The sequence below is a fragment of the Argopecten irradians genome, chromosome 8 (genome assembly GCF_041381155.1).
Source record: "Argopecten irradians isolate NY chromosome 8, Ai_NY, whole genome shotgun sequence".
In the NCBI taxonomy this organism is placed as follows: domain Eukaryota; kingdom Metazoa; phylum Mollusca; class Bivalvia; order Pectinida; family Pectinidae; genus Argopecten; species Argopecten irradians.
This window is the reverse complement of record NC_091141.1, coordinates 23556342-23568455: the sequence shown is the minus strand read 5'-3', so window position 1 is coordinate 23568455 and position 12114 is coordinate 23556342. Positions and strand designations below refer to the sequence as shown.

The following is a 12114-nucleotide window of genomic DNA, read 5'->3' as shown; positions in this document are numbered from 1 at the left end:
TAAATACCTGACTGTATATAAACAGCACCTAAGAATCAAATGAAAATTGTCTTTATAGCAAAATGATCATTAACTATACAGTGGACCCTTGATAATCCAAATACTTGGAAAGTGTTCCCAGCCCAGTACACAGCTAAGTCAAATTATACTGAAATTGACCGTTTGGAGCCAAAAGAATATGGTCTCATAAAGCAGTCTCTGACTCTCAATTCTAGGCAGTTTTACTTGATTGGTTTCTTCTTTTCTATATAATGTAATCAAAGTTATTTCCGTGGATCAAAAATTTCACTTTTTACTTAAAACAGGTTTGACTGTACTTACTTGATTACATTGTATAGCAGATCAAGAATTTATCCATTTTTTTTTTTTTTTTTTTTTCATTGATAAGGAAAACGGTGGATTTTCCTATCACAAATGCTTGGGATAACCCAATAGTTGAGCCCGAGCCCAAACCCCGACAGCCACAGAGGCCCAGACAACAACCACATCGTAACGTTACCAACACAAATAGTACTAAACATCCGGCTATACCGGTCGTGGATGACTTGGCTCAGACTACGACAGAGGAAACAAACAACGAACAGCCTCAAGGTAGATAACTCCAGTATGTTAAATAATGAATGAAGAGACTAAGCCATTAAAACAACATCAAAAGGTTGTTAAAATTCAATTAAAAATCATTAAGTAATCCATAAAATTCTTTAACGGTCAATATTGTATTTTCAGGTAATATGTGTGAAAAAGTCAAATTTACTTGATTACCAAATTATCTTTTAAAGGCCCACTTCCTTTCTTACACAACTTTTTATTCTTAAAATGGGATAGTAAAATGAGATTGATAAATTTTGAAGAGTCGTCTTATGTTTCCCGCGGTCCGTCCTAACTCACCGCAAAGACTATCACTGCCCCGAACGGTAAAATAGCAAAACGACTGTCCACTGTTATCATATATTACACAGGAAATCATGCATATGTTTAGTGTTGTAACCTCCTCTTAGGCCATCAGTTGATATTTTCTGATGTTATTTATGTTTTTTAGAAACCTTTATTTTGCTCCAGAAAGGTAGTGGGCCTTAAAAGGAGTTTTTCATAACTGTTTGTATGTTTCAGAAGAGAGAGTAAAACCTGAGCGAACCTTGTCACAGATGTTAGTCTCCAAATCAAGACGAGGGAAATATCAGTCGCCATTTGAGCAGAAACGTGTGAAGGAGATAAAGAAACTTAATAACAAGGTGGAGACACTACAACAGGCTCAACTAGAGAAGGAAGGAGAACTGGTCGAGATGAAAATAGGACTCGCCGAACAGGAGCTTGATATTGTAGAGGAACAAATCAGGTATGAAAAGAGATAAACCAAGGAATTCCATTATACTATCAATGAGAGGATCATAAACATAGTTGTCCAAAAATAGTATTAATTGTGACGCCATCATTTTGAGAGTGAAAATTACATGGTTTTCCACAGAAAAATGTGACGTTACGCTTACAGAAACATGACGTGTCAATCAAAACCTACACGCAAAGGTAGATAAATCTATTTTATGTAAATGCAGAATACCACATTCAAAATGCAATTATTGCTGGTCATTTATTGTTTTGTAAAAATGTTATACTCATGGTTGTGTTGAATAACTGTTAAAATACATTATATATCTTACAATAGCTTATTGATAAGGGACAGACCTCACGTGAATGATAGTATGTATAATGTGATCGATGGAGTGTTCTAGTTCTTTGTCTCCGGCAGCATGCTTCAGTGAGATAGCACTATAAAAAGATTTCCTCTATAAAAAGGAGAAAGACAAACATACCACAGCCTCCCAAAACATACATAACGTAACACATTACACACATACAAGGCTGTCCTTAAATGTCCCAGGCAGTAGATACAATGTTAAACCTTATTAACCAAACCTTGCATGCCATTTTCAGGAAAATGTTGACTTGAGGATACTGGTTCTAATTAGGTCATTAACTGTAAAAATTGTTACTATTTTAGGAACAAGCTGAATGTTACCAAGGAACAGGTGGACGATCAGCATGCATATGTAACACAGCTTGAGACGACGGAGGCGGACCCTAGTCTTATAGAACGTGAGAAACTGGTAGAAAAACAGCTGCGTAGACGACAGGTTAGTTTTACTGTAATAATAGTCTAATCTCACATAAAGATTACTCCATTGTACCTGCAATATATAAGTATCTTATAGTGACACATTTGATGTCTTAGTGAGCAGTTCCAAGATCTCGCTATAGGTCAAGATGACCGCCATGTCCTAATTTGGAAGCTTTCAGAATTTGACCTTTGATCTTTATATCAATTTTGTCCACTGCCAATGCCACTATTGCAGGATTGCAATGTCAATCAAAATTGTTGTGGATATAATCTGAAAAGAAAAGGGTAATGCTTAGTAACACACTTTCAAATAAATTATTATTAATGTTCAATTTATATAAAAGAAATATGAGGGTCAACCATCCATTAAATTCAGCTCAGTCTAATATGTACCATATTTGCCATAATTAGAGTCCCTCCTTCCATAAGCTCCCTTCCCCTCTTGACCCTCTTCTAGAAAAGCATTTAAAGTCACCCCTCCCACCCCCTCCTTTAGATGAAGGATTTAATGATGTTTTACAACTGTTTGATGTTAATATAACGTTAGCATTGTATTCCTTGGCACTATATATATATATATATATATGAATTATTACAGTGAATACGCTATTTAAACTGTTTATTGGCACATAATGGGATATTTATACTTTGATATATATAGAACAAGTTTGACAAGAAGTTGGAAGTTTTAGAGGAGAAGAGAAGTCAACTACAGAAACATTCGGAGGAGTTTCAACAGGAACTACAAAGTGTGGAGAAACCAACCATGAAAGAACAGTACGGGAAATACCGCAACCGTGACGGCAGTCTCAACACTCGGCAGGTGTTCGAAATGCTTAAAACTCAGGAAAAGAAACAGGAAAAGGTAGGTGTGATCATGGATGAATTTCATTAATGGCTTAAAATGCTACCAGGTACAATGTACTTTAAAAATGTTTTTTTACACATTCACCCTTGAAATTTCATAATGGACTATTCTATTCTTTGATTTAGAAGAGACTTAGTGTTTCCTCAGTGGTGAATGAGTTATTTGACCTACTATCATGGCTTTATAGGGCTTTTTAGTTACAGAATATAAAAAATCTTTCACATCAAAGACCATATTTAGCCTGTTGATATGTTATGGTTGCAGATTATGTGTTTCACATTATCTCTGACTTTTCTTAATTTCCTGATTCTAGATCATCTTTACGATATGATGCACATACATTCCAACTCAATACTTGCAATGTATTATTATCCGTTATGTGCAAATTATGCTGAAAATATTTTTTTAAGTGCATAATGTATAGTAGCTAGAGCTGACCATTTCTGAACTTTCCTTTGTGTTAACAGGTACACACAGAGATAGATCATGAGAAAGCCTGGATCTACAATAAACATCTGGAAATGAGAGAAGCAGCAACTCGTGAGAAATTAAAACAGTTTAAAGAAATGCTACGAATGTCTCGAACGGCAGATGGCCGTGGTTATGTTAGTGAGGAGGAAGGACATCGGACAACTCGTACAGCTCCTGGACATCTAGCCGCGAACGGAGAATATAACGTACCACAGAACAAAGATCGGGCCAAGACATCAGACGTTCATCCCGCGACCCGACAGACAGCACGAACACAGTACACGGCTCCTCCAGAGCCTCCTGGAACACGGCAAACTGAGCCACCAGGGACCCGACAGACAACTAGGACTCATTTCACTACAGTGCCATACAATGATATTCCACAAACTCGACAAACTGTACGGACAGAGTATACAGAGAGTTTAGTAAATGATAATGTGCCTGGTACCAGTCAAACAAATCGTACCACAGGAAGTAATAATTTTGATGGGCGGCCTAGCTCGAGTAAGAGCATGAGGTCTATACCTGATTCTGATTTCTACGCTCAAAAGAAACGGGACAAAGATCCGACGTCGCGGTGGGAGTCTTCATATTCCCGACCCAGCACAGCTCAGAGTGTTCGATTTGATCTTGGGAATGGACAAACAGTGCTTCCTAATGGCCTTCCAGCCGAGAATGGTGCTTGGCCGACAGAAAACGGAGTTGGGATGACTGATGATTTTAAATCAAGTTCAAGGAAATCTCAGCGAAAACAAACTGCATATGAATCTGAACCAGAAATTGTAAATGGTTATGAATCTGATCCTAGAGACACTGTTATGCCGAGTGAATATGTGTACGGTATGGGTGCGGGAGATAAGTTTGATGGACGTAAGATGGGTTTATCATCGCAAACATTTGATGCTGCTCTGGCTAACATGCTGGAGCGAGAAGATCAGAATGTGTATTATGATTATGACGATTATGATCAGTATGCAAGGACAGGTGGTAATCCTAAAACAAATTCTCGTAAGGCACGTGTACAGAGTCCTTATTATACCTCTCCGTACCCCCTCAGTGGCTCTGCAAAACAACCCAGGGATGTTCGACAGGGGCGAAGTCCTGTACGGAAGGGTAGGAGTCCAGACAGACGAGGGATGAGTCAGGAAAGGGGGCGGAGTCAAGGAGGTGGAAGTAGAAGTCGTGATCGGGCGGGTGGAAGTCGGGAACGTGCTGGAGGAAGTCGTGAGCGCCAGGCGAATTGGTCTGACGATGAAGCCATGCTGGAATCACTGATGCGTGCCCATCAGCAAGAGAGTCGTGGTCGTAGTCGAGGCCGCAGCCGAATCTCAAGAGAGGCGTCCAGAAGTTAAATATAGCCAAGAGGACAGTGACATTGATCTGTGGCCAAACAGTCGTAACACGAAGGCCTGGGGACCTGAAGCCAGGGTAGGTTTATATTGAAATCTAATACTAATTAATGGAAGTAAAATCGTGTCAAACATCGTTAACAGTCAGCAGTACCAAAGTAACCAAGTGTTCAAATTCAGTGTTTTTAACTCAAAGTCAGCAGATCCAACCCAAATTTCAAATTAATCAGGGTCTCTAAGCTAATTATATGAGTTTGAGATATTGAGATTTTACTGTAAGTCAAGCATGTGTATTGTTCAATACACTATACCTTTTGTTAATTACCTTATAACCTAAAGGTTGTTGATCAAAGGCTATACAAGGATACAAACTGTAAATTATTCTCAGAAAACATACTGTACTTGGACTCATTTTTACCAACACACTACTGATGCTGTGTGGTTGATGCTCCTTTGTAGCTAGGTATCAATGTCTATGCTGACATCATACATGTTCCTCTTTCTTTTCACTTCATGGTTGATAGTTTGAATTGAAACCCAAGTAAGGCATTTGTAAAGCACTGGACAGGTATAGGTTGTTGGTTTTCCTCTGGATAATCACATTTTCTCAAAATCCTAAACTTGGCATTGTCTATAAATGGTCCTGGAAGTTAATATGATATTACCAAATATGTACATTGTAGATAACAGAACCAGAAATTTAAGTTAAAATTTTTTGTAACGGTGATAAAACCAGGTTCAAATTTTCTGCACATTATTCTCTAAGTAATTCATGCAGAAATTTTATGTAAATGACCAATAATTATAACTGTTTCTTATCATACCCACAGCAAGCATCAATCCATGCCAAACTCGGAATGCAGACACCTGAGAAGAAACAACGACGTAAACCAAGAAAGCGAGCCAAAGGTAGGTACCAAAGTAGCGTACATTTAACAGTAATTTTAAATCAGTTATTTTCTATTGCTAAAATTGAATGACAGAAAATGAAAATTTGAGACACCAGTGATAGCGATGAAAAAGCTTAAAACTTACATCATAAGAATTTAGATAAGAAAACTTCTGAAAAGTTCAGTTAAGTCCATGAAAATCAAATTTAATTAGCCTTGAATATATTCTGAAATTTAAGTTATTATATTTTATTTAGTAGACTTCAAAACTGTGGAAATTCAATGACTCTTTATGACAACAATATTTATTTGTTTGCTGTGTTGTTTTTTTTTTTTGGGGGGGGGGGTTGTGGTTTTTTTAAAGCTTTTCCATGAGATGATATCTTACCATTATTATATTCAATTGTAAAACTGTTTACATACATAAAGTTTTTTCTAGAAATAATAATTTTTGTCAAATTTCCTTAAAATGTCATTTTTGTTGCCAATCAGCCAAACGCACCCTTGATGAGAACTTGAAAGAATACGACCAGAGTAATCTCCCTGGAGGGAAGAAGGGACAACTTGTGTGGGAGGAATCGCCAGCAGCAACACAGGTAACCGCTTTACCCGAGGAGAAAGCTGAAGATGTGTTCATGACGAAAGTACAGCAGCAGAAAGATCGTGTTAATAAGATACGGAAAGCTCGGGCCTCTGCAGAAGTGATTCAGAGAACCTGGAGGAGATACGCTGCAAAGAAAAAAGTGCAAAAAATGAGAATAGATGCTAACAAGAAATGAGATATCCTGCTAACTCAAAGAAAAAATGAGACATTCTACTAATTCAAATAATGCATTTGGTGAACAAGAAAACCACAAAGATACTCATGCTCATTTGAGGATATTTTTGACAATCAAGTGCCTTTTGATTAGAATTATTTATAGTGTCCATGGACGTCCCAATTAAATTTGCCTGGTGCTGTCGGGTAAGGGTAGACAACTCGCCTAATAAAAAAGAATCTCTATTTTTGTTCTATGATTGTAATGCCAGTTTTGTGTTAATTGTAGAGCTCTGTGTTAGAACTACACGTACTATGTGTGATATTTAAGTGCCTGTTATCAAAGACTTGAAAAAATGTTTTAAAGCCTTCTATTATTTGATGAATCAAAACATTTTAATGTCTTCCCGTTTATTTTACCAATCTTAAACACATTTAAAAAGTGTGTTTTTGGACCGATATGGAGCTATATTTAGACTTCTTGAGACAAATGTATCTGGTTATAATACAAGATAATGTTTCTAAGCTCAGCTAAAGATAATTACTGCATACCAACTATTATATATAGTCAACAGGTGACTCAAACATATCTGGTTGGTATGATATAGAAATTTTAATTTAATGGTTACTATTCACCCTTTTTGGTGGAGTTTTATTAGTTTATACAGAAATATCCTATATTGGTCGATATCGTCTATATCTTCAGTGTTTAAGTTGTTTGCATCATTTACCAACTGAATCAGAACGTAAATAACATTCTATTCCTGTCAGATCTCATTGTCATATTGGTAATTCAATATAATGATATAAATGTCCAAATTGTCAATCAAATTGACATTTAATTGTAGATTACATTTGTACTTTTAAATGTATGTTCCTTAAAGTAAGGCCAGATTGATTATTATTTCTGTAAGGTTTTATAATATTTAAGTTGTTTTTAAAATTGAATCTATGTCGTCTGTGATATTTTATGAAATATTTATTGAATAATTGAATTTAACAATGTTATTATTTTTCACTTTTAGATGCATTTTTCATATATATCAATCATTCCAAAGTTTTTTAATATATTATGTACATTGTCAAATGACATTTGATTTTTAGATATTTTATATATATTTATAATTATAATGATGACGATCGAATCACAAAAGCCAAATTCCATCGTACAAAACTGATATATTGTTCATATTATGTATATATATATATATGCCTGTGTATTGTGATAAAAGTGATAGACAACTCATTCATTCCTGAAGTTATATTTAAACACTTCTAATTTCAGGGGTGACTGAAGAAATCTAAATTTAACATACTACCTTACACCAACTATTGTGATTGTTAGTTAATTAAAGGATCATTATTAAATTTCAGGGGTGACTGAAGAAATCTAAATTTAAAATACTACCTTACACCAACTATTGTGATTATGCTTTACTTATCTTTCACGAATATGTTAATTGGTAAGATTATCTGCTTGATGGCCTTTTTCAACCATGTTACTTGCTAAAATTAGCTCCCTTGGTAATTGAAGTTGAGGTTAAAAGGCTATAGATATCATTGGTCAAACATTTAACCATGACATGTGATTTTGTTGTCTCACTTTAAAGCCTATATATGCATAGTTGTCCCAAGACATTTTACTATGACTTGTAAGTTATCTTCCCTGATATGTCACTCGGAACTCCTCAGATGTAAAACATTACCTCGGATGCGATAGGTGTATAAATATGTAAGAAAATCAAACATTTTCCTCTCTGGAAACTCTAACTACACCCTAACTACGCATAAAAAAATTAATAGTTATTGAAATGTTATATTTATGCAGTCGTATTTTAAGAAATTGAATGTAACAATTTCTCCTTCAAGACGGACAACACACAACATTGATACAGACACTTTTCAAGGGGTTGTGTCCTCAGAGGTAACCAGTTGTTATGAAAAAAGTCCCTTAGTTTAAAAATGGATGCCCTTGGCTCACATCTGAGGTCAATGTACAACAGTTACATTCGAAGAGTTCTGATTGCCCGATAGGTTTGTTGTGAGCTAGGAACGTTAACTGTGTGCCAAACATACTACATATATATAACCTTTCACAGCTGGATTATAGGAACAGTCAAATCAATTACCCTTACTGGTAGTAAAACCTATGGAACTGTTGCACTTGGTCTTCAACCTTGAGCAACATTCCCTAGATCTTCTCTGCTACCTCAACTAGGTCAAAGATTATTGTTACCATATTCTAGCCATAGGTCTGTGAGTTTCTAGATCTCTAGAATTCCTTCCATTCGAAATTTGGTAGTAGGTCAAGACTGTAAAACACAGAATCAGGTTTAACAGTTAAGGTTGTATGTCATATTACATACACTACACAGTTATTTCCCTTTACAACAAATTACTGTTTTGTGTATTAATATTTTATGCTACAATAAGATAATGTATCATGGTTTGCATTAAATGAATTAGAACTGAATATCTCCCTTGACAATCTCTACCTTATATGAGCAAACATCAGACAAATTTCATATGAGATAATACAGCATACATATAAGAATTTCAGAAAGTTTGCTTGGTGTCATGGGAAAAAAAGTTTCCTTTAATTGCCAGCAATGTATTTCTTTCCCTCAAAATTTGATAGTCAATAGTTTTAATATGAAATACTTAAAACAACTTTTCACTCTATTAGTAATATTATCCATTTTTTTGTAGAATTTAAAAAATAGAGTTGATATCATACTTTCTATGCCCAGCCATGGAATTAGAGTGTTATATTCATAGCCCTCTGGTCTTGTTTTGTGATATGGAAGCTGAAGAAGTTGTGTATTTTTTCTATCAAAAATAAATGGGGGATTTTTAACTGCAACATTAGTATGTATTTTTTGCATTTTGGTCAGAATTTATATCAATATTCTGGTTGGATAGTAACCAATTTTTGGGTTTTTTCAACAATGAAACTCCTATCCCTTCAAATCCTGCCTGAGTTCACCTTAAGGCGAGGGACTTACTGTTTTAACGACATTTTCAGTTTTGATTGGAAATATCTTTGAGATTGGATTCATACAAAAAAAATCTTGATCTTAACAGGTTATATTCCAATATGTAAGAAAAGAATGCATAACAGGATGATATGAATTAAATTGATTTGATAACAAACTGTGCCTAAACCAACTTGCCCCGTAGATACAGCATTATCACATTATACTTTATTTATAATTATTCATATGTCAATACATGTATTCATTTATGAAATAATAGCATTAATTTTACACTGAATATGAGATGTCAATACATGTATTCATTTATGAAATAATAGCATTAATTTTACACTGAATATGAGATGTCAATACATGTATTCATTTATGAAATAATAGCATTAATTTTACACTGAATATGTGATGTCTGTACATTCCATTACTAAATAAAATCATATCAGGTTATGACATGAATATTAATAGTTAATTTGTGATTAGCGCAGGGTATTTGTGTAATTTTGATTCTTTGTTTGTGACTAACCATTGTTTGGAAATTCTTTGTAAATCCTTTTAGAATAGTGCTATTAATAGCAGTTATCTTAAAAAAAAAACATTTTGTCATTTTTCCAATTCAATAACCAAATCATTAGATGCTAACAAATTGTTTTATAGAAATGTTAATTATGTATTAACTGATTTACCACAGAAAATGTCATTAAAAACCTCATGGAGTATATCGAATAATTAGAGCAGTACTTTATCATTCAAAGATCAACAGAAACGCAGAATGGGCATTTTTATCTCGTAAAATTTTGAAACCTTTTACATTAATGAAATATGTGCATCCCCAACTTCCAATTTTATTTTGTGCAAATTACACAAACTATTATCATGGTAGAACTTCTTAAGGACAAAGTTGTACACAAGTTTGATAATCATATACAAAATGTATTTTCAATGGCCTGTATGCATACTGTCTTTTTTTCATATACAAGTTTGTGAAACAATACTTATAAGAATGATATTTTGACGAGTCTTAGTTCTTGTCCCAGTTTTAACTGAGTCTAGGACATTAATCATCAATTTTTTTTGTAACTGGTTAAATGGCCATGAACACATTTAATTTTTCCTGTTTCTTATTCTGTCAAACTATCTTTGGCCTTCTTAAACTGAGTCAAACATTCTGAAATCGTCAAAAGTTTTTTTTTCTAAATTCATATTTTCTGTCCTCAGATGTCTTTATAAAAGTGTGTCTTGCTTCATTAATTGAAATCTTACAATGTAATAATCTTTATTTCGTTTAGATTAAAGATCCCTATTCCTGTCAGCTAACAGGAGAACATCAAAATCCTATTAATGATGATATTAATTTTGTAAACATGACATCATTTCTTGCTGTTGGTATTTGTTTAATTAAATGTCAACTGTCAGTGTTGCTGTGTCTTACGTTTTAAATCCCTTTAATTGATGATATTGTAAGGGTGTAAGGGATTCAATCAAACATCCTTCATCAAGTCCAAATTGTATCTATGATTATTTTGAGAATATCATTTAATGATTAATGAAGTGTTCTGAGTTGTACTAGAAAATATCTGGTTTTATGTTGATGTGATCGTACTGTATGTATTTAATCCTGTTGAAGAAAACTAAAAAAAGAATGGTCTAAATCTTCAACTGTTCCAAAATCATTGCTGTCCAATTCAAGTTGCTTTGTTAAGATTTTAATGTTTGGACAAATGCCATTTTGAAAATGGTTTTTATGCATTCAAATATTAAAACTTTTTTATGCCAAAATGGATGTCATTTTTTATTAGCTTTGAGTTCGCCAGGCCTAAAGAACCAGTGATCATGAGCTGTTGCAGTGGCATAGCATCTGTTGTTCGTCGCGTCGTCTACCAATACAAGATATGGACACAGAAAAACTTGCTTTTTGTAGTTTCAGTTTTTGTTGTGTTTCCTGCATGGGTATATATATGAAATAAATGTAAATTATGAAACATGCTTTGAAAATAGAATGTTTAATATAAATGATTCATATTCAGACATTAATTAAGTGATTTTGATAAATAGAACAATATAAACAGAAGACAAGTGGAAATTTGTTTCACAAAGCATATGGTATATAAAATTTCGTAGAATGAACGTTGTAGTACATAACAAACATTTGCATAAACTTGTTTCCAGCGTACATCAATAATCAACATCTCCATAACTGTATAAATGATCAGGCTGACCAACACAGCCACCCTAACCCTGGGTTGGGGTGGGGCCAAAAGGGTATATTTCCTTCTCTGGAACAATAAGCATGTGGTACCACTCATATTGCATTGGAAGCATCGTATCAGGTGGGGATTCAAACATGAACAATTAATGCCTTGGCTTCACAGGGCCAAAGGTCAATGTTTCTATATAAATTACTTCTCTGAAGTACACTGTAAGTATGGGATAGCACTCATTTTGCATTGGTAGCATATTATTGCTAAGTGAAATCACTATTGGGAAGTTTTTAATTATTGTTAGAGAATATCCTTACATAAATGATATAGTCTTTTTGGTTGTATGAGATGATTCCTTCTGAGCAGGCTTAGTTTAGAGAAGTTACACTATATTTAAGCATTTTATCACAAATTCGAAATTTAATGTGAGCATATATGATCATTTAGATTTTATATTTGAAACTGTTTATCAAAA

At 34.2% G+C, this 12114-nt stretch overlaps 1 protein-coding gene across 1 annotated transcript in view; it reads left to right on the top strand.

Annotated features, from left to right (window-relative positions):
- Positions 1-11217, top strand: part of LOC138329729 (uncharacterized) — a 28871-nt gene extending 17654 nt beyond the window's left edge. Inside the window, 8 exon segments of the mRNA XM_069277015.1 lie at positions 389-591; positions 1111-1336; positions 2000-2132; positions 2778-2981; positions 3452-4801; positions 4803-4883; positions 5635-5713; positions 6187-11217. Coding sequence (XP_069133116.1) covers positions 389-591; positions 1111-1336; positions 2000-2132; positions 2778-2981; positions 3452-4801; positions 4803-4883; positions 5635-5713; positions 6187-6473 — 2563 coding nt within the window. The 3' untranslated portion in view covers positions 6474-11217.
- The last annotated feature ends 897 nt before the right edge of the window (positions 11218-12114 follow it).